Below are 24,064 nucleotides of genomic sequence, written 5' to 3' on the forward strand. Positions count from 1 at the left end.
CCAAGGCAGAAGCAACAGATCATAAATGAGTGAGGAGGATAGAGGTTATTTCCTACAGGCCTTTCTCATTTGTGGGAGGGGTTTACACTTAAGAAGTAAAAGAGATATGGTTTTGATGAGGCTAACCCTGTGTTCGATTATTCTTCTGAATCTGTTTTCTGAGGAAGTTGCTTAGTGACGCGTGACTCGCCCCCTTTTCCTGGGACAGTACGATTTGGACCTCTGTGGTGGAAAAAGTAGACCGAGCAAGGATTCCAAGTCAGAACCCAAGATGGCTACGCCCATTGTGACATGTAAGTATGAACTTTTTCCATTGTGTTTTGACACTGTGGTGGTTTAAATGACAATTTCAGTCACTGGTATTACTGCAATACCTTACTACGTTTGTATCACTGCCTGTGGGTATTGTAGTTGGTGTTGTGGGTGCACCAATGTTGAATAAATACTTGATTTAACTGGCGTTAATGTCCCTAAGGTTGTAACGGAAGAGAAATTATAGCATAAAATGAAGTGCAAATTTCAAAAATTAAATAAATTAAAGTGGCAGTATTTTCATAAGATGAGGGAATAGTCATAATCATAATCCACATAGTCCAACACGCAAAACAATAATACGCTTCAAGCTCGTGACATCAAATCCGAGGTCCAAGTGGGAGTCAGAAGATAATCTATCAGGGTAATTCTGACCAATCAGACTGGCTCACTACACCATTTCCTGCTTGTTACTAAATTAGACCGGATCACTTTGGATCGATTGCTTCGGCTTTGGCATCTTGGAATTTTCTTGTGAATTTTTTCACTGCAAATTTTACACTCTATTCAGCACAAATATATTCAAATACTTTGAAAATGTACACTTAAAATCTCAGCAACTAAAATTCAGAATAAAAATAATTCAAACATGTTTTTTCAGAGTTAAAACATTCAAAGGCACAAATTCAGCGGCATTTAAAATTCAAAATCCGATGAAACAAATTATCTTCCATAACACTTAAAACTACTGAGAAAAAAACAAAAAACAGAACAAAGAATAAAAACGAAATTCAAGAGAATTCCACTGGTGGCGCTAGTTCATTAACACACAGTTTGGTCGACCTTATGTTTTAACCGAAGAAGACGTTTGTTGACGTTTTGTCTTTTTGTCACTGCTCAGACCACGTAGAACCTGCGCATGATGGCCTCTGCTGATCCCCAGCCGCGGTTCGGTCAGTCTGTTAAAGGTTTACTGTCAGACAAAGTGGGCTCATGTAGCGGCGATGTGATGGCCCTGACCCGCCAGGTGCTCAAAGGCTCGCGCAGTCAGGAGGTGAGTGCGTGTGGGTCTGGTGCAGGGCCGTGGCGATAGTGTTTCATGTCGGTGGTATCGTTAGCAAGTTGTTTCCCTTTTTAGTTTTTGGTTGCTTTTGCATATGTTCATTCACATTAGGGAGGTAATATAAAGAATGTGATTTTATCATGTTTGGATTTTAATTTTGGAGACTCCCGTCTGAGAGCTCGATTCACACATATTCAATAATTGTAACACTGTGGAAATGGTGTGGTAGAAAAAAGGCATAGAACTGAATCTCTCTCAGACTTCTTTTAAGTGTACTGACTGCAGATGTTTTCTGTCTAGCTCCTGGGACAGGCAGCACGTAATATGGTAATTCAGGAGGATGCTATCCTGCACTCTGAAGATGTGAGTATCAGTGTAAAGGTCTTTTATACAAGAGGTCACATAACTATTTTCCTTTCTTTTGTTGTATTAATTGCCTATTTTCAATGTGTTTATCTGCAATGCGATTTTCTTCTCTCAGAGCCTAAGAAAAATGTCCATCATCACCACACATCTGCAATACCAGTAAGTATTATTCACATTCATAAATGTGTTTTCATAAAGGGTTTTCACTAAACGCACTACTTTGTGTTTTTCTCCCCCAGGCAAGAGGCAATCCAGAAAAAGTAAGTCTGAACACCACTGTCCTCTGTCAGCCAACATAGTGCTTTAATAAAGTGTCCGGTCTCTTCAGTGTGGAGCACTCCAAAAATCTGCAGGACCAACTGCGGCACCTGTTAAAGTGAGTCCCAACACTAAGAATCAAAGAAGCTCATCAAAAGTTGGACTTAAAGGACGCTGTTCTCAAAGAACTTTATATTGATGATGTGGTTATACATTTTGTTAAGGTTGTTTGGAACTGGCTAGTCTTCAGTTTCAATTAACTGATAAAATAAAGTAATCGAAGCAGTATAGTTAATGAAGACCAGAAGAACAGTGTTATCTGCAGCCTGAAGGCCTGGCAGCTGCCTGACCTCCAGCGTGTCCCTGAGGTCCCTGTGCTGTGAGCCATCACTGCACGTGCTTTACGTGACTGCTCTGAGCACGATGGAGGCTTTGAGAAATTCCACCCTCAGACTCTCATCAACTCATTGTCCTTGAGTCAAAATAATGTTCTTATGAAATCACTGTGTCTTATCACAAAGTCAAGGTCTCAGGATCCTATCCAGGGACAGACTGCTGCCTGCCTCTGTCTGATATACATTCAAACTGTACACAGATCAAATTCATTTTTATGTCAAAATGTTTTCTTTTTTATTTGACTTGTACTGTACTGTTGCACTATGGCAATAGGCACATGAGCTGAGACAGTACAAATAGAAAGGCACACTTAAAAAATTCAAGAAGACAATGATATTTTAAGCTTATTTATTCTCTTCACATCAGTCAGGAGTAAGACAGTTCAGCAGCACAAACAGTAACCGAAGCAGCTTAATGGCTAAAGGTTAGCATGATGCCCCTAGCTACATTCATTCAGTGATCTTATCAAGCACAATGCCAAGAGCAAAATCTAAGGACTGCAGACAGGGTGCAAAATTATTGCAACAACACATACGAGAAGTACAGTATTTTAAAGCAGTTATTTTCATCTAGGTTTTTGGCAAAAAATACAGACATTTCAAGACCTCTTTTACAGAAACAGTAGCGGCGACTGTGGCGAAATAGAGACATAGGTCAAGTAACAGATATGTACACGTACAATGCAATGTGCAAATAGTACAGCATGTGACATTCTCTGCATAACAATAGTTTTACTTTGCAAAGAGAGTAACATGGACCAATAAAAATAAATAGTGAAATTATTTAAAAATTCAAACAAAAATTGTAAAAAGGTTTGTTTGAAACAGAAATTAACTTCTTTGCCTTATTTTTAGACATAAAAAACTTACATGTAAAAGAAATATGAACTTACAGATGTGTGAAATGACACACTGTCACAGTAGATACAGTGGATATGGCACATAGAAACAGCACGAAAATACTGCACATGCCATTGCTGCCTCATATCAGGGCAAGAAAGTTCATTTTAATGGATGGTTATAGTTCAATAATAATGCTTTCAGCTATCTACTCTTCTTCTTCCTCGTCATCGTCTTCATCATGACAGTGTGTAATTTCTTGGGGTGCCGTGGGGAAGAAGTGCGGAGGCTGGATTTCACTGATGGAGCGGGTCAACTGGTGCCGCTTACACTCCTCACGTAGGTCCAACTCATGGCGGTTTCTTGTGGCGAGGGGAGACTCTGTGTCCATGATGCTGACGTGGGTGTGCTCCACTGTTGATTCGTGAGGCATCTGGGCGCGTGTCAAATTCAAAATAAGAGTTAAGGTCCTATATTCCACAAAATTGACTTTGAGCTTTGAGTCATGTTATAATGTTGTTGCCTCATCAAAAATATACCTGGAGGTGTGTTTTGTTTCCTTTACAAATGTTTGAGTAACCCTTGATTCACTAGCTAGGACCAAGCCAACAAGGATGTAAGAAGTTTATTGATAATGTACGAAGCGGGGTAGAGATGGCTGGGTTGAGACTATGGGTGGGGACTCCTTCTCAATCTACAATTGGCCCAGCCGGAACGGGACCCCCCTTGTAGGGGTCTTATGACTGAAAGACAAAATAGGGGATGGGAGGGTGGGGTCGAGTTAGCCGAGACAAACTGGGATGATGGGAAAGGCTGCTACATATAGGCTTCTGGGAAATTAGAGGCGTGGTTGGTGAGTTGTGGTTCAAAATCAAACATCAAAATGCTCTGTTCCACCTTATGAGGTCATGAAGCAGTAGTTTTCAAGTTAACAGCTAACTTTCACCTTTAGTTCAGTAGAAATGGGCAATTCCAGCCTAAATATGCAGGGCTTGTGTGTTCACCATGAATGAAAGTGAATAAAACAAAATACACCTCCAGGTATGTTTGTGATAAGGAAGCAACATTATGATATAGAAAACAGTGTAATATGGGGCTTTAAACTGCTTTGGACTTCCTTGAGCAGCGGTTCGCAAACCTATCACAACAAGAACTTATTTGGCTTTCTAAGTACCAGGACAATATCAGGATCAGTGAAATATTATGTTACCAATTTTTTATGAAAAATTATGCCAGTGTGCTCACCAATACGTGTGCTGCTCTGAACAGATAACTGAAGGGATAATACAGCAGATTGATGAAGGAGGCTGCATATAGATCGGCATAGCGCATAACTTGAGATGCAAATAGGGTCTGTCTGGATCCACTGCGAAACAGACTGCCCATCATTCCGTAGCACATGTCCATGTCATGAGTCACTTTCTGGTAAAGACAAAGATAAGACGTTACACAACATCTACTAATAAATAAAACTGGAGTTAAGATTTCATACCTTAATGCGTCTCTGAAGAGAGCTGATGTCTGGACGTTCATTACTGCTGCTATCCAAATGTCTATGCACATAAACACAATTAAGCTGTATGAATATGACATCTGAATCAATTTAAAAAACAAAGTACTGTGTCAGTACTGGGTGTAAGCCTGTCAGGATAACACATTTTTAACTGTGATGTATTGCTACAAATATGCTGTGATAAATTATAATATTTAAACTACTGTACTTTATATTTTATACTTTATAATATCGTGTGTGTGCGTGTGTATAAACCATTTTTAAATAGACAGTATCATTCAAGAGGCATGAGCTGCAGCAAATAACAGAATGTGATAATAATTTGCCATGGAAGTCACTCATTCTACCCTCTACAGCTCAAATGTAATTGTATTACAACAAAAATACCCTGTATCTCCACTTTTACAAAGAAAATGTACACACAAAATACATTGTACCAGCTTTCATATACTGAATGATAAGTCAATATATTAATTATCATGACAGGCCTAACTGGACATAACCGATCTCCATTGTGGAAAGACACTCACTTGTAAAGATCAGCGAGGAAGCAATCCAGAGATTGAAGCTCTTCAAATATAGCTGTTAAAAAGAAAGTGGCATCACCCCAGGCACATACAAAGGTACAAAATACAAAAAAGCAATGGTGTTCTTTGACTTACAGCTTTTGTCTGTCCAAACATGAAGCTCCTGGGCAAGCTCTGGGATCACCAGGAAGGTCCTCCAGCCTTGGCGCTTCTTAGATTTGAGAATATCACCGAAAATATGGTCTCCAATGTAAATAATGTCCTTTCCTTTGGCTCCCAGTAGGTCACACACAATGTCTGAGGAACCTGGATGATAAAAACAGCACTCAGATAAGAGTGGCCCCACTAGTCCTACTTTAGCTTTATTGACAGCTTAGTAACTTTTGAATTGTTTTTATCTCCAGGCTTTGTTTCATGGTCTTTGCATGCATAGCTTAATTACAAGCTTCTGTCCATCATAACCCAGAGCGCCCACTCGTTTTCACTTGACTTGACTTGATTTCCATTACTTATTCATGACCTAAAGTGAATTTTTCATGACTTTATGGCACTCTACATGTGTTGACAGTGATTATTATAAACATGACTTATGGTTTATATAATCATCTCTTGCTATTTGTACCGAGTGAAAACTGTTAATGTCACTTGACCATTTCAAGATTATGTTGAAATCTGTACCTCCAGAGTAGACAATGCCATGCTGCAGTGGCCCGGTGTATGTTCCAATCTTTAGACGACCTGAAGCCTTTTTGAAACATGAAACACACTCAGTTATATAAACTGTCCACGGAATGAATGGTCTAAAGTGGTTGTTTTGTTGAGCCACTCACTGTGTCCACTTGGCGCAGCACTGTCCCCTCTCCAAAAAACAAAGGTTTGCGAGCATCCACCAAGATCAAATCAAAATATGACTGCCAAGGCCTGTGTGGAGTCCCTGGCTGAGCAGGACAAAAATATGAATAAGATGCTTTTTTTTGTTCTGTTGTACATATACAGATTTGATTCAGGAATGTCAAATAAATATTAAAATATTTTATGATGGATAACACAGTCATCCACACGTTACAAACTGTAAGAGTGGAGCTCAACGGTGACTGTCCACCCCAGTTCTGGTACTAATTTCTATGGGAAAATGTATGGAAAATGTAAGTCCAGAACCAGAGCCAGTGGTCATTATTGAGCTCCATTTGAGTAAAGTGAAGTAACCCTCCAACAGATAAGCATTTGCCTAACCGATGGTCGCAATGTTTCCCGGTTTATTAACAATGTATCTTCTTCTGATACAAAGTGCTAAACAGAGCATTCCACAGTATGGCTTTTAACTTTAAACAAGCAATTACAGTAAGCGCTTTTCATATATTAATGTATTTTTTTATTTGATTTGTTTTGTCATGAGTATTCTTGAATATTTTAACTCTTGACCCAAACATACAGAAGCTATTTATTGCAGGTATTGAGTGTTAAGTTTATTAGCCCACTCATCAGGTCAAACTTACCTTTGGTCCGTGAGGAAAGTCAAAAAGATATGTCATAATTTTCTGTTAAAAAACAAAATCATAGAATAGCATTAAAGAACTGTACAGTGTTATGTAGCATTTGTAAACTGTTGAGTGTCCTACCTCTGTATATTTGTAATCACTGTTGGTGGCCAGAAAAACTTTAGCGACTTCATTCATGCGACTCAGGAGAAGAGGAAGCTTTGGCTTTGTGGTGTAAAAAAACATTTGTTACAAAAAGGAAAAGCTGACCTATTTATAATGTGTTTTAATAAGATTTATCAGAGTTTTGTGAATTTTTCAAAGCACAGACTGATTATTATGTTATTTTGGTTTCGGTATGCTTTTTATTGTGGCTAGAGGGGACTGTAATTTGCACTGTTTACAATCCTCTTGCGTCACAGGCATGTGAACTTACATCTTTGACCACATACTTCTCCAGGTTTTCAACAGTCTTCTCTTTTAACGATCCCTGTGACAAAACATGCCCATCTCAAGTGAATTTAGTGTCAGCAGTGAAGCAGAAAACCTTGAAAATAAGGGTTACCTTGAAATGAACCCAATCCACAGCGTCTCGAACATCCTGGAACATGCTCTTGAATGACATGAAAAGGTCTCCATCTTTAAAGCCAGTTTCACAGCTTAAAAAAATAACAAATAACAAAAAGAGTTAGAACATAACATGAACCCTTACACCTTTTCACAGTTAGGAATCAGTTTTTAAAAAGCCAATGTTCTCTGTGTCAGTTCATGGGCAAAAAATAACAAAGACATGGGATTACAATCAAAATATAGGGGCTTCATTTTTGTTTCATATGATTTTTGGTTAATTTTTAAGTTGGTTCCATTTAAAATTTGTAGGAACTATAATTTTGACTGAGTGTGGAGCACCTGGAGTATCTGGAGCAGTTGCTAAAGAAGTCCACCAAACAGGCAAAGAGGTAGGTCTCTGTAGGAAGATAACATTGGATATTACTGATAAATTATACAGTCCAGATTACAACAAAATGTGAACAACGCAACAAAACAAAAAAGTCCAATAATAACTGACCTATTCCAAAGCATGGTGCGACTTTCAGATGTGTTTTATTGTTGATATAATATGTGATTTTAAACTGACTGTAGCACTTTGAGATTTGTTTTTCAAATGTAAAGTGCAATATGAAAAAAAAGTATTATTATTCTTATTATCATTTTACCAGGGAGGTTGAAAAGTGTGTTGAGGATGTAGAAGCGATCAGTGTCTCCACGCTGTATGAACTTGTTAGGATACATCTCTCTGATGTCTGGTCTGCAAGGAACATTTTGGGACTGTCAGATTTGAATATTTGGATTGAAAAATGCATTGTGCAGCTTTTCTGGTGGAGGGTTCGCTACATCTTGTTTCCCTGGATATTTTCTTGCTTTACCTGAAGTGTTCCATGGCATGACATTAAACTTATCCAGCTAGCATTTAATCATTACTGGTGTTTCTATTGCTAAAAAAAAATCAATAATTCGTTCTGTGAATAGGGGCGACTCTCCACAGATCTGAACTGTAATGTAGTATAGTGCTGTAACTTGCAGGTCTCCCTTGTGATAGAAAGGTTTAGTCTGCTGTGGACATTCTAGAGAAAGCAATAATATTTCCATGGAGACAAGCAGGTGACGGACCCTCCACTAGAAATGTTACACAGTGCATCTTTAAGTATGATAGACATACAAATAATCACCTAGCTACAATTACCAATCCAACACTTTAATAACTTTAATGGGGCAACATTAGTTACATCTAGTCTTATTTGCAAGGAGTTTAAATAAAGAATGTAAAAAATATATATAAAGTACCCCCTTATGAAGTTGAATCCATGCACACAGACGAGGATATTGCCATAAGCATCCACTTTGAGCAGGTTTCCATAGTAGGTGTCAAAAACCAAGCCCCTGAAACACAGTGTAGTTAACATCATGCATGCAAAAATACTCATATGGTTGACTGAAGTCACTTCACATTCTCACCTGGTAGGAAAGGTAGGGTCATAGACAAAATTTAGTAATTCTTGAGGATATCCAATGGAGACAAGACGCTCCACAGTCAGGTCAAATCCCAATGACTCATACTCAGGGGACTTGTATACTGCACAGAAGACACATCCTTAGTTGTCAGTGAGTTAGGTATGTGCATAAAGCTGACTTATATGTCTCCTACTGGCTGAAAATATTTAAAGGTAATGTCCTCATCAAACACTGAAAGTATCTTATGAAATATCTTATTATTTAAAGGTCCTATATCACACAAAAGTGACTTGTGAGTTATTAATTATGTTAGAACGTTGTCATCTCATGAAAAATGTACCTGGAGTTGTGTTTTGTTTGAGTAACCGTTTCTTATTAGTCTGTCTATATCTCAAAATCTCAAAATGCTCTGTTCCACCTTGTGATGTCATGAAGTTTCATGTTCACATCTACCTTTTACCTTTTGTTCAGTAAAGATTGACATTTCCAAGACTGAAATTATCCAAATGATTCTAATGAACTTGTATGGAATTTAAAAACAGCACTTCCTGTATTCCTAAGACATCCTAAGATTCCTAAGACATCACAAGGTGGAACAAAATGTTTTCTGTTTGATAGAATAACTCAGCCTAAATATGCACAGTTTGTGTGTTAAACATGTGTGAATTAAACAGGTATGTTTTTGATGAGGAAACGACATTATAACATAGCTCAGAAAATAACATAATATGGGCCCTTTAAATAACCAATGCTCAGTATTGGAGACAAGTGTAAGGTCTGCAATAACTGAAAGTCTACATCACAACCAAACGTGTTACTGTTTCAAATTCAAGACTTGACTGAAGGTCACATGAAGTACCAGTGGAAGAAATTACATTTACAGTTAAAGTAACCTCACCTGCAAGAGTATAGTCCATGTCAAAACCAAAACACTTGATCTTCTCCATAGCCAAGCTTCTGTTCACAAACACTCTACAAACAGTCAACATAATGTCATAAAAAGGAAAACTGAAGTCACTTTTTCTACAATAAGATAAGATGTCATATCAAACCCATCTTCCAACCACACCAGTTTAAGGGATGAAATGAACATGTGAGATGTTTTATGACATGTCCATGTGTCAAAGGGTTCCATGGAGGTGAGGTTCGCACTCACAAACAAGTACATAAGCTTCAGTGACAACATAAACAAGAAAGGCTGGCATACCTCATGGCTGGATGAGCCAGCTCCCGTGGAAAGCTTTTTAACACAGAATACACAGCTGTTTACTACAACATATATTTTAGCAAATTGGGGCGATCAGGAAGGAAAGCCGTAATGAGTAACACTCTTTGGGCACATTGTTAATAGTATCATTTGCGGTACCTAAACACAAAGTAACATGTGGATTCTACAATGATAAAAGAGACATGTTGTGAGTCTGGTTTCCTGTTGCACCACACTTCCGGTTTCAGCATTATGACTTTCTATGACAAACAACTGAAACTAAGATTCTAAAACATTAACTTTGTCTTCTTTTGTACATTAACTCTTGGGGTTCTTTTTAAAGACAATACAGCAGAAGATGGCTTGCAGCTAGCAGGTGAAACATGTTAACAAGGCAAAAACATCTCCTACTGTATTGTATTTTAAAAGAACCCAAGAAGTTAATAGACCCAAGATCTCTACACTACCAAGCATTAAAACAATTCCATATTCATGTTAAGCTGTTCCAATTACCCCATGTGAGTATATGTCCAATGTATTTCTCAAAAGCTATTAAAAGGTATGAGGACATTGGGATTGTGTACTCTGACAATAAGATGGGCATCCTAATAGATATTTTTCTTATAAAACTGTTACGCTATTATACTATACATTTTCTATATACTCACCCCAAAATGCCATAGGTTTGGTCAGACATAGTAGAGAGGCAGAGATTGAAACTTTTAAATAAAATGTTCTAATTCACTAAGTAGAAGGCTATTTTTTAGCATACACTGAATATGCTTTTGGAGTAAGTATATTTTACATTTTATAAAGAGAATGCATCTACTGCATGTAATTTTCTATTGCAACAATTTAATGAGCAGTGTAAGCAGCTAAAATATGACATATGTCATTCTCTGGTGGGAAGGGGGGTGCAGGACAACCAAGAATGACAGGTGGTCGCCCTGTGTTGGTGTGATGTGGGCAGATTCAATCACCAAAGGAGGACAACAGACCTGTGGTGGGCCTCACGCGTATACTTCTTCAGAGCTACTCCATCCATGTTGGCAGGCAGGTCGGCGTAGTTCTGCAAGCGGTCGCTCCATGATGTGGTCATTGTTAAATAGTCTCTAGAAAATATGAGAAGTAGGAATGTGAGACAGTGCATAAGTGTTATTGTATCAGGGTGACAGGCGGTGGTGGTGCGTTTGGAAAGAGTATATAAGGCTTCTTGTTTCCTTAAATGAACATCTACAGGTCTAAATAATCATCGTGCCAAATATCTAGTTGTGTAGGTTATACCTTAACCTTAATTAAATATTCTTCCTTGATTCCTATCATGTAGGTAGACACACCATATTCAGGGACTAATTTAGGGTCAATTTAAAAATCAAACACACCTACAAAATAAAGTAATTCATCATTTACTACCAGTCAACATTGCCCATTGACTGACGTGACCAAACCATTGACGCACGAGGCACTCAGTCTAGTTCAGTGACCATTTGGAAGTATTTAAGATCTGACCAGTCATCCTCTATATGTGTGTAACGATACAAACACAGCCAAGAGTCGCTCTTATAATAGCAGTATTTTACTCACATGAATGCAGGCGCCTCGATGGAGCCGTACAATCTTCTGTGTGACTTGTGTGCGCTGTTTACTGTAGAGCAGACAGATGGATTCCTTGGGGACTCAGATTCTTGCTGAATCTACACATTTGCAAAACATTAGCCCACTGTAGCGACCTCTTCAGATCTGGAGTAATACAACATAACAAAAAGTTGATCTGTTATAGAGCTCTCTCTGAATTTAAGTTTAGAACTGTTTATAGATGTGTCGTTTTTAAATTATTAAAAACCTGCACCCAAAAGCATTTTGACAGCTCTTGGCCCCACATCACAGACCAACATCAGATAAAAATAGAGTACACCATACTTTAATATCATAGCATGACATCATATATTCGAAATGTCCAATTAGATTTCCTCCAAGTACAACTATGAATAGGCCTATATCCTAAAATAACACAGTGATAAAATAACACAAAGGGAATAGAGGCTCTTCTGAATAAAGCAGTCATTAAGCAATTGTTTCATAAGTTTAGTATGCTTACATTATGTAACAAAAATAACATAAAATGTTGTGCTACAAGTTTTAATGCAACAGACTAAATCAACTCCCTCTGTAGTAACTGGCATTACAAGTGTTATAACATATACTCCAAATGTTAAGATGTGAATTGAATAAGATAAACTCAAAATTCAACTTTTAAAAGACAGCAGCAAGTTCAGTTTGTCATGGGGCAGTCCTTAAAAGACATTGCACAGGGACTACACAAACTATTATGGGAAAAAAGTAAGTTTGACAGAAAAATCCAAAACAACAAAAAACACAAAATGTAGGGCCTGTAATGCAAAACCAGGATTTGTGGAGTAAAACCTGTACAGTTTAAATAACTTACATACAAATGTAATAACCCACAGACAGGCAGTCTTGGGCAAAGGTCTGAAGAGGGTTTTCCAAAACATCAATTCTTTTTTTTTCCCAATTCTGAATTTTTAACCCACATCACAGAACCTGTTCTAGTCGCAAAGAGCAAATCTGGAATGGCACATGCATTCCATAAAACAATCCAACCAGAGGACAATGATGTCTTAAGCAATTTACAATATTTCCATACACTTTAAAATGAACAAAAAATAAAAATAAAAAATACAAAGTGCAAACCCAACGTTTACAACCAAGTGTATACTGCCGCCTGTTCAAACAGGTCCTACACCTCTGTCACTTCAGCCTGTTCATGTGATGTGTGACGGCATTTCAAGTATTTACAGAAACACAATGTCCTCAGAAAGTTGCAAATACGGTAGTCACCACCTCCAGTGGTGTGAAAAGTAATAATTTTTCAAAAAAATAGATATCTTGTATCCATTTTATTTGACGGATGTATCATAAAAATACTAAGGTACGTGAAAGGTGGACACTCACTTTCAACACTCAAGGTTTGTCACAATGATGTCAGTCTAATATAAAAAGTGCAAATATTCACAAGGATAAAAAGTGGGTTAAGTGAAGAGCAACGTGGCAATGTATGTTATTGCGTTCACAAAGTCTGATGAGATTATTTGCATTCAGTGATAATGACTATGGCAAGGTCAGTCCTCCTGCTTCACGTGTGGGCAAGGACAGAGATTTAATGAAGTATAAACTATGAATACCACTGACACGCTACTCTTACTGTAGCTTGTATTGCCAAAGTAACCACTTTGAAAGTTAGCATTGTTTATGTTGCATATTCACTTGAAAAAGTGTTTGTTGTTTACACATCTTTCACAGAGTTCTTTGAAGGAATCACTCTTATTGTTATTATATAATTATATTTTGTCAAATGGCTTTTGACCAATCCCAAACAGATGAGTTTTCATAAGAGTGTGAGCTAATGGGTCATTTTGCATGCTGTGAGAGACTTTAGACGATCAGTGACCTAAAGCTTCGGGCAGTGAAGAGGCCATTGATGGAGTCCAACTTGACACAATTTTGGAAACGTCCGGCGAGTCCAAAAGCTTAGCTCTGTAATGAGAGCCTGATGAAGACAATATCAGTTTTCAGCAAGGGACAGGGCCAAAGCTGCCTGCAGAGCGGACTCTTCATCAATGCTATAATCCTGCAGACAGATACAAACAGAATCTTAATGGGCTCATATTACAAACACTATTACACAACAGGCTAAGCAAAGGAAACAAGGCACTTACAACAAAGGTGTCATAGGAGAACTTGTGTCTGTGAAGCAGATGCTGAAGAAAGTTTGAGCTTTTGTAAGTGGGATCTCCCCATGGCATCGCAGAGCACACAGGACAAACCTGTACACAACACATGTGAACAAATAATTATCCAAATCTTTAAGAATAGTTGTTCATTTGGTTAAGGTTCCTAAGGACCACAGTCTAAGGCAGGGGTCTCCAACGTTTTTCCTCTGGTACACTACCTTTACAAAATGAAAATGCTAGAGAGCTTCTATTTTTGGCGGTCACTAGAAACTGAGCATATATAACAGCCACAGCCTTAGAGGGGTACAGTTAGATGTCTATAAAACATCAAATATTATACATTTATTAGTGCACAAAGTTAAGTATCAAATTATTTACATTGGTGATAGGCATTTAATTAATCATATTTTAGTTATTTAGCACAGTACAAATATTTCAGAAATCCCTTAGCAAGCTACTTAGGGAAGGAGAGCTACTGGTTGGAGTCACCTGATCTAGATCTTGGAGAAGTACAGAATTAAACAACTAAAGAAATTAGATCATACAGGAAGTGTTGAACAAAAATGTTCAGACAGTAACTGGAGCACTGGGGTTTGGGTTTATGTGATTATTTTTCACATAATATTTAAAGAATATTTATTGTATTCAGTAATCAAAAACAATTCATCATAAATCATTACGTTATATTCACTGCATCTCTAGCTTTTAGTTGTTTGCTGCTATTTTTTTTTTAGGTTAGAATTCTAAGGTGGAATTGCAAATTGCAGATTGCAAATATGTTCTGGTATATATAATAGCTCTGTGATTACTGGGCCTATCCTCATGAAACTGTCATTCAAAAAGTGATATTGGCCCCTGCCCACCATCAGAAATTATGTCACCATCAAATTATAGAAAATGAACGTAACCTTTTCTGTAGAGAAAAAAACCCAAACTTTTCTGTACAGGTAAGAGTGAAATGTGATGTGTGCACCAGTTCCAAAGGTACCAGAGAAACTTTAAAACATTTGGAAAGTAGCAACAAACTGACTTTTTCCTTTATAAAATATGACTGCAGAGGAACAGAGGAGCTCATTCTCCAACAGGCTTCTTGAGCTCCACTCAAACAGTAAGTGACACAGGACGACATTCATACCATAGTCCATACAACTGTAGAACTCACCCTTGTGTAATTATAACCTTCTCCTGTCAATCATCACATCATCTTTCTTTTCCTTACTACCTCTTGTATATAGCTGATATATCTTTGTATTACTATATTTCTATTTTTAATTTTTACTTGTACGTATACATTTATATAATTATGCCTTATTTGACACCTGTCTCTTGCTATTTTTGCAACATATTTAGAAGATATTATTACCATTTACATTTTTGCTCTTTGTTATTATAATATATTGTGATGTGTGAGCTACAGTGTCCAAATAATTTCCCTTATGGAGCAACAAATTTGTCTAACTCCAAGTATGTAAGGAAGACATCAGAGGGATAACTAGGCTAGCTCTTACCACTTTGTTAGGGTCATTTCGATGGTTCTCCATACAGTGCTTGACCAACTCTTGCTGGTCCAAGTTCCTGGTTCCACAGAACGGACACACAAATGTAGAGCGGTTTGGAATATTGCTGTGAAAAGTGAACACATCACCAAATCAGTGTTAATTAATGGTTAGTATCATAGCAACAATATAACTATAGAAAGCAGTCACTTAAAAACTATTTGATTATTTGATTACATATGTGCGCATGGTTTACATACACTTATAGACTCTAGACTTCTGTTTTCGTGTATACTCACCTTGGTATGGGCTGTGAAGTGGGAAGAACAGGAACAAACTTGGGGCAGTTAGCAATCTGTTCTTGAACTTTAGAACACGATGCAATATGGGACTTCATCTTAACCAGAGCCACCTACAAACACACATTTTCTGTCATGTGAGTACATTTTAAGTCATGTACAGGGTGCAAAGCTATAATTACTACTCTTTGCACTATTGAATCCTCACCATGTTGTTTTGTCTGGTCAGATAACATGTTTGGGTAAAGACTATTTCATTGTCTGATGAACAAAAGTTGTGGATCTGCATCTAGGCAGTTATTATGGGAAGAAATAAGTCTGTTAACTAAAAAAATCAAAATCTTACATCCCTTTTGTTTCCAGTTCATGATATTATAGTTTATATGGTATTCTTGTAAGTCAGGGGCAGTACCTTCTTGCGGCAACCACGGCAAGGAGCTTTGAAGGAGGACAGTTGTTTCTCCACAACAGATGAACGCTCAACCTTCTTAGGGTCAAAGGGGACGCGACAGAGAGGACAGAGGGGAGAGGTGACTTGAAGGCAGGGCTGGAGGCACTCCGCACAGAAGCTGCACAAGAACACAATATATTTACCAAGTGGTAGGATTGCCATGATTTCAAAATGTTAATTTGTTCCTTGCAGCAAGAGTGACACTAGAAAAGATAAGATGCAAACAAACAGGTCAGGAAGGCTCTGAGTTTTGGGTAAAAAAAAAAGAAAGAAAAAAAGCTCGATTTATACTTTATTATACATTGGTTCAATGCAGCAGGTGTAAGCAAAAACATCTCATATATCTCCATAACAATGAGTGGAGATTTACAATGGTTACAAAAAGTGCAGGACAGAAATCAGGCCGTAATCAAGTGCAGCATATAATGTAGTAGCTTTCAATGTAAACGTGTTCACAATCGCGTACGCGTACTAAACAACAACACAAACTGAGGAGGATACGTACGTGTGAGCACAGTTAGCGATGCTGACAGGTTTGTGGTAGACTTCCAAGCAGATAGGACAGGAGAACTGACTCTCAATGTTCTCGACAGGAACCACTGACCCAGAGCACGGAGCCGGCCCGAGTCCTGGTCCCGGTCCAGGTCCGGGTCCGGGCTGAGGCTGCTGCGGACGGCGGAGCTGGCTGCTGGCGGAAACAAAGCTCCGAAACATCGCCATCACGAAGAAGCCAGAGTACAGTGAACCAAATGAGACCACTCTTCTTTCAGCTAAATGGCTAAAGCTAGGGCTTATTCCGCGCTGTCACTGTGACAGCAGTCGAGCTAACACTGTAGATGATGTTAAAATGAGTCTTCAAAAGCCACAGCATCACTTCACGTTAGCGAACAAAGACGCGCCAGAGAAGTAAACATCAGGCAGTGACTAGTCCGTGAATGCGCGCGGCGCTGAGAAAATCACCCTCTCATTATAAATCATATGGATGAACGACATACTTCGGCTTACCAACATCCAGATACATGTTATATCAGAGACGAAGGGTAGAAACAAATGAGCACGCACTGCCTTTTGGGCACTGTAGTCCGTCATCAATGTCAAAAAGCTACATTTTGCGTTAGAAAACTACAATCCCGGGGAACCAAGTGTTGGCTTGTGGCGTTTTGAGCTGTTTCCAGAGAAAATATTTTATTTTAAGGGGTAATATCACATAATTATAATAAAATATATATTTCATTATACTTTATTGTTTCTGATTAATAATTGAAAACACACATTTTATTACCAGACCGTGTGATTGTTGTCATCCGAATCTAAGGGTGGCGCTATAGCACATCCTCAACCTCCATAAGAAAAGAGTGGTGCTGTCATGGCCGTCAGCAGTGTGCTTTGACTAGGGTCCCATGCTAGATTTATTATAAAATCTGTGCTTTTGCGGTTTTTGTGTGTGTGTTTTATAACAGAGCTTGTTTGTCATGTGTCAGGTTGATCAAGACTACAGCGGAGACATTAGATCTGCGGATCCTCCAAGGTATGACCATAGACTGTACATCTGTGGGTATGACAAGGGATGGGAAAATGAAGCTTAGTGAACAAATGTGGCCTCATCACAAAACTTCACCAAAATGTGAAAACTGTGTGGGACGTAGAGGACAATGAAAACCATTTTACTGACATTGTAGTAATAATGATGGTACTTAGAACATCAGAATAAATACGGCGAGATTGTGATCTTTATATATTGTCCTAATATATATCCGTATCATCTTGTAGTATTTCAAAGGAGTGTGTGAAATGCAAGGTACACCCTGCAGCTGTTCTTCTCAGAGTTGGAGATCCCTATTGCAGGTAAGAACTGGTGGAAACCCTTATTTGGTGATGTAATTTTTATGTTGAGAGAGGACTAAATTGTTTCTTCTTTATTTCTAGGGGTTGTTTCCATGAATACTTCATTCACAAATTTAGAGCCATGCTGGGCAAAAACAGAATAATTTTTCCTGGGGAAAGGGTATGTTGTTTTGTACAGTGTAAAGGCATATGTTGTTTCAGTGCCTGAACAGTGTATATTTGATTTTGTCAGGTTCTCTTGGCTGTGTCAGGAGGCCCTTCATCATGCTCAATGCTTCATCAGGTTCAGCAGGTAATACTTGAATCAGGCTGTCATTTTCTTGTGATCAGTTCTGTTATATTTATTTATTATTAATATTTTCCAGGGCCTAAGTGTAAATGCTCACAAGAAGCTCAGGTTTACTCCAGGGATTGTTTTTATTGATGGTAAATGTTATATTCTAAGTTTAATTGTAGTAAATACAGTATAGTTGTAATTATAGACTGTATGTGTGTGTTCAGAGGGTGCTGTGACTGGGTGTTCCCTGGAGGATCGTCACAAGATAAACACTGACATAAAGGCTCTTTTTGAATCCACTGGATTTCCTTTTCACATTGTTCCTTTGGAACAGGTAAGTGGCTCCTTCTTGTATCTTTACAAATGCATATTTGTTGGTACTACAGCATCATTGATGTGTATTGTAGTTGACATTAGAAGACTCTGGAGCATTTCCTTTTCCATTCTAATGATGAATGGGCAATTACTTAACACAACATGCAGTGAAACACTAAAACCTTAAATAAATAATACCAAACAAAAAATATTTATTTACCTTATGTAAAATAAACCAAAAATCAATTAATGTGTTTTTCGTAGGTTTTAGAGCTACCCATATCAGTTTTACAGCAGCTCCACGTGTCCAAGTCAAACAGTGCAAGCTCATACAAAGTGGCTGTGGGGGAGTTTGATCAGAACAAGAGTTGTGCCATTCAGCCTTCGTGCCAGCAGAAGGAACCAGCTGATGTCAATAAAGCCCACACGCTCCAGCTGCAGCAACTCATGACTTCAGTGAAAACGCACACAGCCCGGGAGGAGCTGCTCAGCATGTTAAGGTCAGGACCAGTGTTTTTTCAGGTGAAAGTCAAATGTCTTCAGGTCAGTGGTGAGCTCCTGCCTCAAACAGAGGAATTTAAGTATCATAGGAATTTGTTCATAAATGATGGAAGGAGTGACAGTGAGATTGAGAGGTACAGGGCAATAATGTGGGTTCTTTATCAAAGTGCTGTGGTGAGGAAGGATCTGAGCAGAAAATGTCTGGAGTGGGGTACATATACATAAGTGAATAAGATGTTTGGACACTCATTTGTGAGGAATACAACTGTGTTTGTGAGTGTTTTTGTTTTTGCTGTGTCCACAGGCAGCACTTGTTGTTGCACATGGCTCGCACAGAGGGATACAGTAAACTGATGTTGGGGGACCATTGCACCAGACTGGCTGTTAAGTTGTTGAGCAGCATCTCTCTGGGCCGAGGGGCACAGGCAGCTCTTGACACGGTTGGGAGGATGTTCTTGTGTAACAGTAACGCTGAAATAACACTTTAAAACATTTAAAATGTCGGTGTTCAAACAGGGCTTTTCAGACTCTCGCTACGGTGATGTCATAGCAGTGAGGCCAATGAGGGACTACTCGGCAAAGGAAATCGCTTACTACAATCACTTATTTAATGTTCCCTATGTGTTCATCTCAGGCCTAGACTCTAAGGTACAGTTTAAACACAGCAACTGACATATCAAGTTATCGATAATTAAAATAAAAATTTTACAGACCTCAGACAAGGACAGTATCCAGAGACTAACGGAGAGTTTTGTGACCAAACTTCAGACAGATTTTCCCTCCACTGTCAGTACCATCTACAGGTCAGCACAAAATTCACACAATTGCTCTTATGTATGCCTCAATCTGCAATAATGTTATTTTGTTTATGGTACTAAACAAAGTATGGGATCAAACCTAGATTTGATACATTTTGTTGCATTTATCTTATTATCTTAAAATGTCTGCCAAAATTGGAGGTTTAATATATTGCTAATATATACCCAAAGGGTCAGTTCCAGTGCACAATAATCTATGAACTGTTGTAACAGGACCAGTGAGAAGCTGCAGACGGCCTGTATGGCTCCCTCTGCTGTGGAGGACAGTCCCAGGTGTGTGCTGTGTCTGTGTGCCCTGGACACTTCTGCAGGTGAGGCCTCTGTACAACTGGTCTGGAATGTGTTTGGGGGCGGTAAACACTGGACTTACAGTTAACCCTCATTTTCAGTATTAATCAGTATCTAGAGCAAAAAAGCAGTATAATAATGTTGGTGAATTCAATTTTTTTTAATGGTAAACAGAACCTAAGTATCAGTAACAGTGGTTAACAGTACATTTACTCTATATGACCCTAATGGTGTAGCTTGTTTTTCCTTTCCTTTCCCTTTAGAAAATGCTTCAGCTTTCCAAGCAACATTGATATCACAGCAGCTTTCACAGAACAAACGCCCAGATGACTGCCTAACAACTCTCAAATATGGTACAGTTCAGTTCTGTTTATCTGAATTTTAAAATCATGCCAGGTATTGAGAAAAATATTGAATGAAGCCTATGAATAAACAGGAATTAAATTGCTGACCCCTAGTGGTAGTTTTAGTCTGGTCATGTGTGGAGAACATAAAGTCAGCTAAAAGAAGTAACAATAAGGCCTGTTTTGGGTCTGTGCAGATACAAACAAGTCTGGTGCAGATTGCTCTGGTCAATGTCATGGAGATGGAAGCTGCTGCTCATCTTTGAGGTAATAGTAGCTGTATAAGTAAAGTGTATAGGAAGTATAATTAAAGTGAAGACCTTTAATTTGTAAATAATTGTACATTAAATGCATTTGCGTTACTGCAGCAAATTGGAGGCAGTGGAGCTCAAGACCCTACTGTGTTACAGTTGTCAGTTAACTATCAAAGATATGGTAAGTGGAAAAGGATCTGTAACTGTTTTTTAGGGGGTTGAGTATAGATCAAGGCAGTATTTTGCTGCTCGTTAGCATTTTAGTTATTCTCCTTAACCTTAAAATCCTTTCTCACCTGCAGTCATCATTGGAACATCTGCCTAGTTACATTATCTCAGGTGCCCAGAGGAGATTGCGAAGGTAAGCCCTAACTGGAACAAAACTCTCCACTGTTGCCTTGAAAATAAAACTGACATTTGTCTGTAGGTCTCAGATGAGAGCAGAGATCAGCAATTTCTTACTGGATGAAACGGCATGAACAAATGTCAACTATGCAAGAGTGTTCATGTGTTGCATTATTTAGGACTATAATATATGAAAGAATAAATCTGGTTATATTTTTATGGTAATAAAAATTCAGTCAGTCACAATGTGCCATTTTTATTAAAGACAAGTTAAATGTTCACACATAAGTATTTACAAGATTAAATTGCACAATAGAATAAGATGCAATGTCAGTATTAATTATTTACATTTTGTTGATACTGGCAGCAGGTAGAGTGGATTTGTCCAAGTCGTCAAAATATGGGTGCGTCATGGCTTCCCGAGCAGAAATCCTCTTTGGGGGGTTGTAGATCAGCATTTTCTGGGGCAAACATTGTGTAGTCAATAGAGTAAATCAGTAATTAAAGACTAGTGCAAATAGTTTTCCAAACAATGCAGTTCAAATTTACATTGGCTATTCTTTTAATAAACAAAACTTTCTTAAATTGTGTGCCAAAGAACAGCTATCATTCTCTGGCTGCAACGCCGCCATGTATTGCTGTAATAAAGTAAACAGAAAATCTGCTAAATTAAACATTTACTGAATGTGATCACTTTATTTCTGTCTTTGAATGCTAGTTCAGAGCCAGTTTTATTGTTTTAACAATTAATGTGGTACTGTAGTACCTCAATACATGCATACTTTCTACACAGTTTGAAATTCACTTCAGAGCACTATGAATTAGTGGTGAGCTAATTTGATTAAATACAGGTTTTTGCATTTGTCTGCAGTATACACACACTACAATCCACAATCAGAGTGCAGAAGAAAAAACAGCCTTAATAGATAAGATGATCAACTGAATTATTCTAATAAAATAAACAGATTATTCCTTATCTCTATTGCACAATATAGGAAAGATGAAACATGTCAAGGTAATTCTATATCAAGGTAAGTCTATTGTCTGATACTACTAAACTAAACTAAGAAATCAACCTGCTGACACATTGTCCATTGTGCCTTGCTTGCTGCTCTACTTAAATGAGAGCAGTGTGTTACAAATGGATACTGCAATATTATGTGTACAACTTGCCAACCTAGTTATGCAAGTAGACTCGTGGTAAGTTAATGGTATTTTTAATACTTACGGAGAGCAGGTCTAAACCATTCTTGTCCAGGTTTTTCACCATTGATGCTAGGCTGCCTGGTTTCCATTTGGGAAATGTATTCTTGTAGTCGGGTAGGCTCTCCACTTCTGGCCACACTTCATTGTTGGGGGTCCCTAAAGTTCTGGAAAAAACCCGAAAACAAAACAGACATCAGTGTTAATAGTATGTTTGTGGTCAGTAGTTTCACTTGGTACTAAACATTGGCCTTTAGTACCTGAAGATCCTGAAGAGCTGGTCTATTTCAGAGTCTCCATGGAAGAGAGGTTTCTTTGTTGCAAGTTCTGCAAAAATGGTGCCTGTGCTCCACACATCCACAGGGGTCGAGTATCGAGCAGACCCCAGGAGAACCTCTGGAGCCCTGTACCATAGTGTCACCACCTGTTAAAACAAATGGTAACTACAGAGCATTTTCTTTTCACAAATAAGCATAGTGCCAGAGCCTTTCCAACCTCATGTGTGTAAACTCTAACAGGAACCCCAAAAGCCCGTGCCAAACCAAAGTCGGCCAGTTTAATAACTCCCTTGTTGTCAATGAGGAGGTTCTGTGGTTTTAGGTCCCTGTGAAGAACCCGTCGACAGTGACAAAAGTAGATTCCCTCTAGAATCTGGTAAAGGTAACTCTGTTGCAAAAAACAGAACACAGGGACAAGACCAGATTAACAAAAAGTAAAACAGGTAGGGCTATTAATTGGCTTCAAATTTGATGTATAACCTCCTGAAAATTCAGAATAAACCAAACTTAAATGTTAGACCAAATAGTTGAGTAAAACCATACCTTAACAAGCATGCAGTCCATGTATTGTCCTGATGGTATAGAGTCAAGGTACTTCTTTAAGTCCATAGATAGGAATTCAAAGATGAGGTAGAGACGAGACTCTTGCATTAGAACATCAAGCAGCCTGTGAACAGTTAACATGATTTTGTTTGCTTGAGTGAATCTGGCTCGAACTCTGCTGCATTTATTGATACCCAGTATCAAATTTTAAAAGTAAAATATCTTCAGATACACAATCCATTTCTTTTAATTTGAATTGTCTATTTTCATTCAGTTCATATAATTTTCTGTGAATAACTTAAACTTTATCTTGGTTTTGGATCCCACAGACAGTTCTCTCCAATGATAATGATATTAATGTTGCTTCACATACCTGACTACATTAGGGTGCTTCAGCTCCTGCAGAAGGGCCACCTCTCTGACAGCAGTGCTGGGGACCCCTTCATCCTCACTCTCCAGGCGGATCTTCTTCATGGCCACAACTTGTCCGGTGGCTTTGTTTTTACCCTTGTATACCACTCCATATGTACCTGTGGAAACCCAGGACTTTTCAACTGAGGCCGATCTAAAAGGCTGCATATTTTCTCTTTTTGAGGCAACTGAATATGTGCCTTGTTCTTAAAGCGGTTCAAAATATCTGGACAGAAATTATAAAATAGACTACTGTCATGGGAATATTCACTTGTTCAAGTAATGTTACACAAATGCACACCCAAGAAGTGTTCCACAAAGTACACAATGATTTAACTAGACATACCTTCACCAATTTTTTCTATCTTTAAGTAATTCTCCATCGTTGTCTGAAACAAACAAACAAAAAAGATCTTTTTTATGTACAGTAAAACGGCGAGAGCAAAAGCACATAACGATCTGTGATCACTACGTTAGCCTAACGCCTGCTAACATATGAGCAATGGTCTTTTACCGATAGAAAACAACTCCATTTATCTGCTAATGCAAAGACTACAGACTAATTGTTTACTGAAGCTTGTTCAATAGCTGTAAGTACACTTACGGAAAGACCAAACAGCCCAGTCGTATTTGTAGAGATCTGTCGGGTGGATCGGAGCTTGACTGTGGGTCTGTCACAGCCACTGAACAATGTTACTGAACGTTTTGAAAGAACCGCATTACTGCAGTGGT

General features: G+C 38.3%; 5 protein-coding genes across 6 annotated transcripts; 2 read left to right on the top strand and 3 right to left on the bottom strand.

The window, feature by feature from the left end:
• Positions 1-84: 84 nt before the first annotated feature.
• borcs7 (BLOC-1 related complex subunit 7) lies at positions 85-2,671 on the top strand. The gene is made up of 6 exons (XM_020921577.2): positions 85-293; positions 1,154-1,306; positions 1,616-1,678; positions 1,797-1,840; positions 1,921-1,941; positions 2,010-2,671. Exons 2-6 carry the CDS (start codon positions 1,172-1,174, stop codon positions 2,059-2,061), a joined length of 315 nt encoding a protein of 104 aa, XP_020777236.1. The 5' UTR covers positions 85-293; positions 1,154-1,171; the 3' UTR covers positions 2,062-2,671.
• Positions 2,670-11,654, bottom strand: nt5c2a (5'-nucleotidase, cytosolic IIa). 2 transcript variants are annotated; one of them, XM_055162890.1, is made up of 19 exons: positions 11,497-11,654; positions 10,911-11,024; positions 9,913-9,945; positions 9,604-9,677; positions 8,709-8,826; positions 8,538-8,633; positions 7,910-8,001; positions 7,602-7,659; positions 7,258-7,351; positions 7,129-7,182; positions 6,834-6,917; positions 6,711-6,752; positions 6,045-6,152; positions 5,893-5,959; positions 5,350-5,520; positions 5,218-5,269; positions 4,667-4,727; positions 4,420-4,596; positions 2,670-3,607 (listed from the first exon to the last, which is right to left on the bottom strand). In XM_055162890.1, the coding sequence occupies exons 2-19, from the start codon at positions 11,009-11,011 to the stop codon at positions 3,383-3,385; spliced, it is 1,707 nt and encodes a 568-aa protein (XP_055018865.1). In that variant the 5' UTR covers positions 11,012-11,024; positions 11,497-11,654; the 3' UTR covers positions 2,670-3,382. The 2 variants fall into 2 exon arrangements, with proteins under 2 accessions (XP_055018865.1, XP_020777232.1); XM_020921573.2 differs by lacking the exon at positions 9,913-9,945.
• Positions 11,655-11,817: 163 nt separating this feature from the next.
• On the bottom strand, positions 11,818-16,941 carry LOC110157284 (E3 ubiquitin-protein ligase RNF166). Its single transcript, XM_020921575.2, has 6 exons — positions 16,416-16,941; positions 15,872-16,028; positions 15,460-15,572; positions 15,173-15,287; positions 13,650-13,757; positions 11,818-13,561 (listed from the first exon to the last, which is right to left on the bottom strand). The coding sequence occupies exons 1-6, from the start codon at positions 16,628-16,630 to the stop codon at positions 13,496-13,498; spliced, it is 774 nt and encodes a 257-aa protein (XP_020777234.1). The 5' UTR covers positions 16,631-16,941; the 3' UTR covers positions 11,818-13,495.
• A 303-nt stretch (positions 16,942-17,244) lies between these two features.
• Positions 17,245-21,143, top strand: ctu2 (cytosolic thiouridylase subunit 2 homolog (S. pombe)). Its single transcript, XM_055162891.1, has 16 exons — positions 17,245-17,438; positions 17,681-17,755; positions 17,837-17,915; positions 17,988-18,047; positions 18,121-18,181; positions 18,257-18,366; positions 18,612-18,847; positions 19,153-19,288; positions 19,365-19,496; positions 19,560-19,651; positions 19,880-19,977; positions 20,218-20,307; positions 20,496-20,565; positions 20,667-20,733; positions 20,855-20,913; positions 20,980-21,143. The coding sequence occupies exons 1-16, from the start codon at positions 17,383-17,385 to the stop codon at positions 21,029-21,031; spliced, it is 1,473 nt and encodes a 490-aa protein (XP_055018866.1). The 5' UTR covers positions 17,245-17,382; the 3' UTR covers positions 21,032-21,143.
• Positions 21,138-24,064, bottom strand: cdk1 (cyclin-dependent kinase 1). The gene is made up of 8 exons (XM_020921033.2): positions 23,937-24,064; positions 23,679-23,721; positions 23,295-23,451; positions 22,922-23,045; positions 22,596-22,766; positions 22,361-22,524; positions 22,126-22,267; positions 21,138-21,358 (listed from the first exon to the last, which is right to left on the bottom strand). The coding sequence occupies exons 2-8, from the start codon at positions 23,713-23,715 to the stop codon at positions 21,242-21,244; spliced, it is 912 nt and encodes a 303-aa protein (XP_020776692.1). The 5' UTR covers positions 23,716-23,721; positions 23,937-24,064; the 3' UTR covers positions 21,138-21,241.

Source organism: Boleophthalmus pectinirostris, unplaced genomic scaffold (genome assembly GCF_026225935.1).
Source record: "Boleophthalmus pectinirostris isolate CB_2022bp ecotype Guang Dong unplaced genomic scaffold, ASM2622593v1 HiC_scaffold_5, whole genome shotgun sequence".
In the NCBI taxonomy this organism is placed as follows: Eukaryota; Metazoa; Chordata; class Actinopteri; order Gobiiformes; family Gobiidae; genus Boleophthalmus; species Boleophthalmus pectinirostris.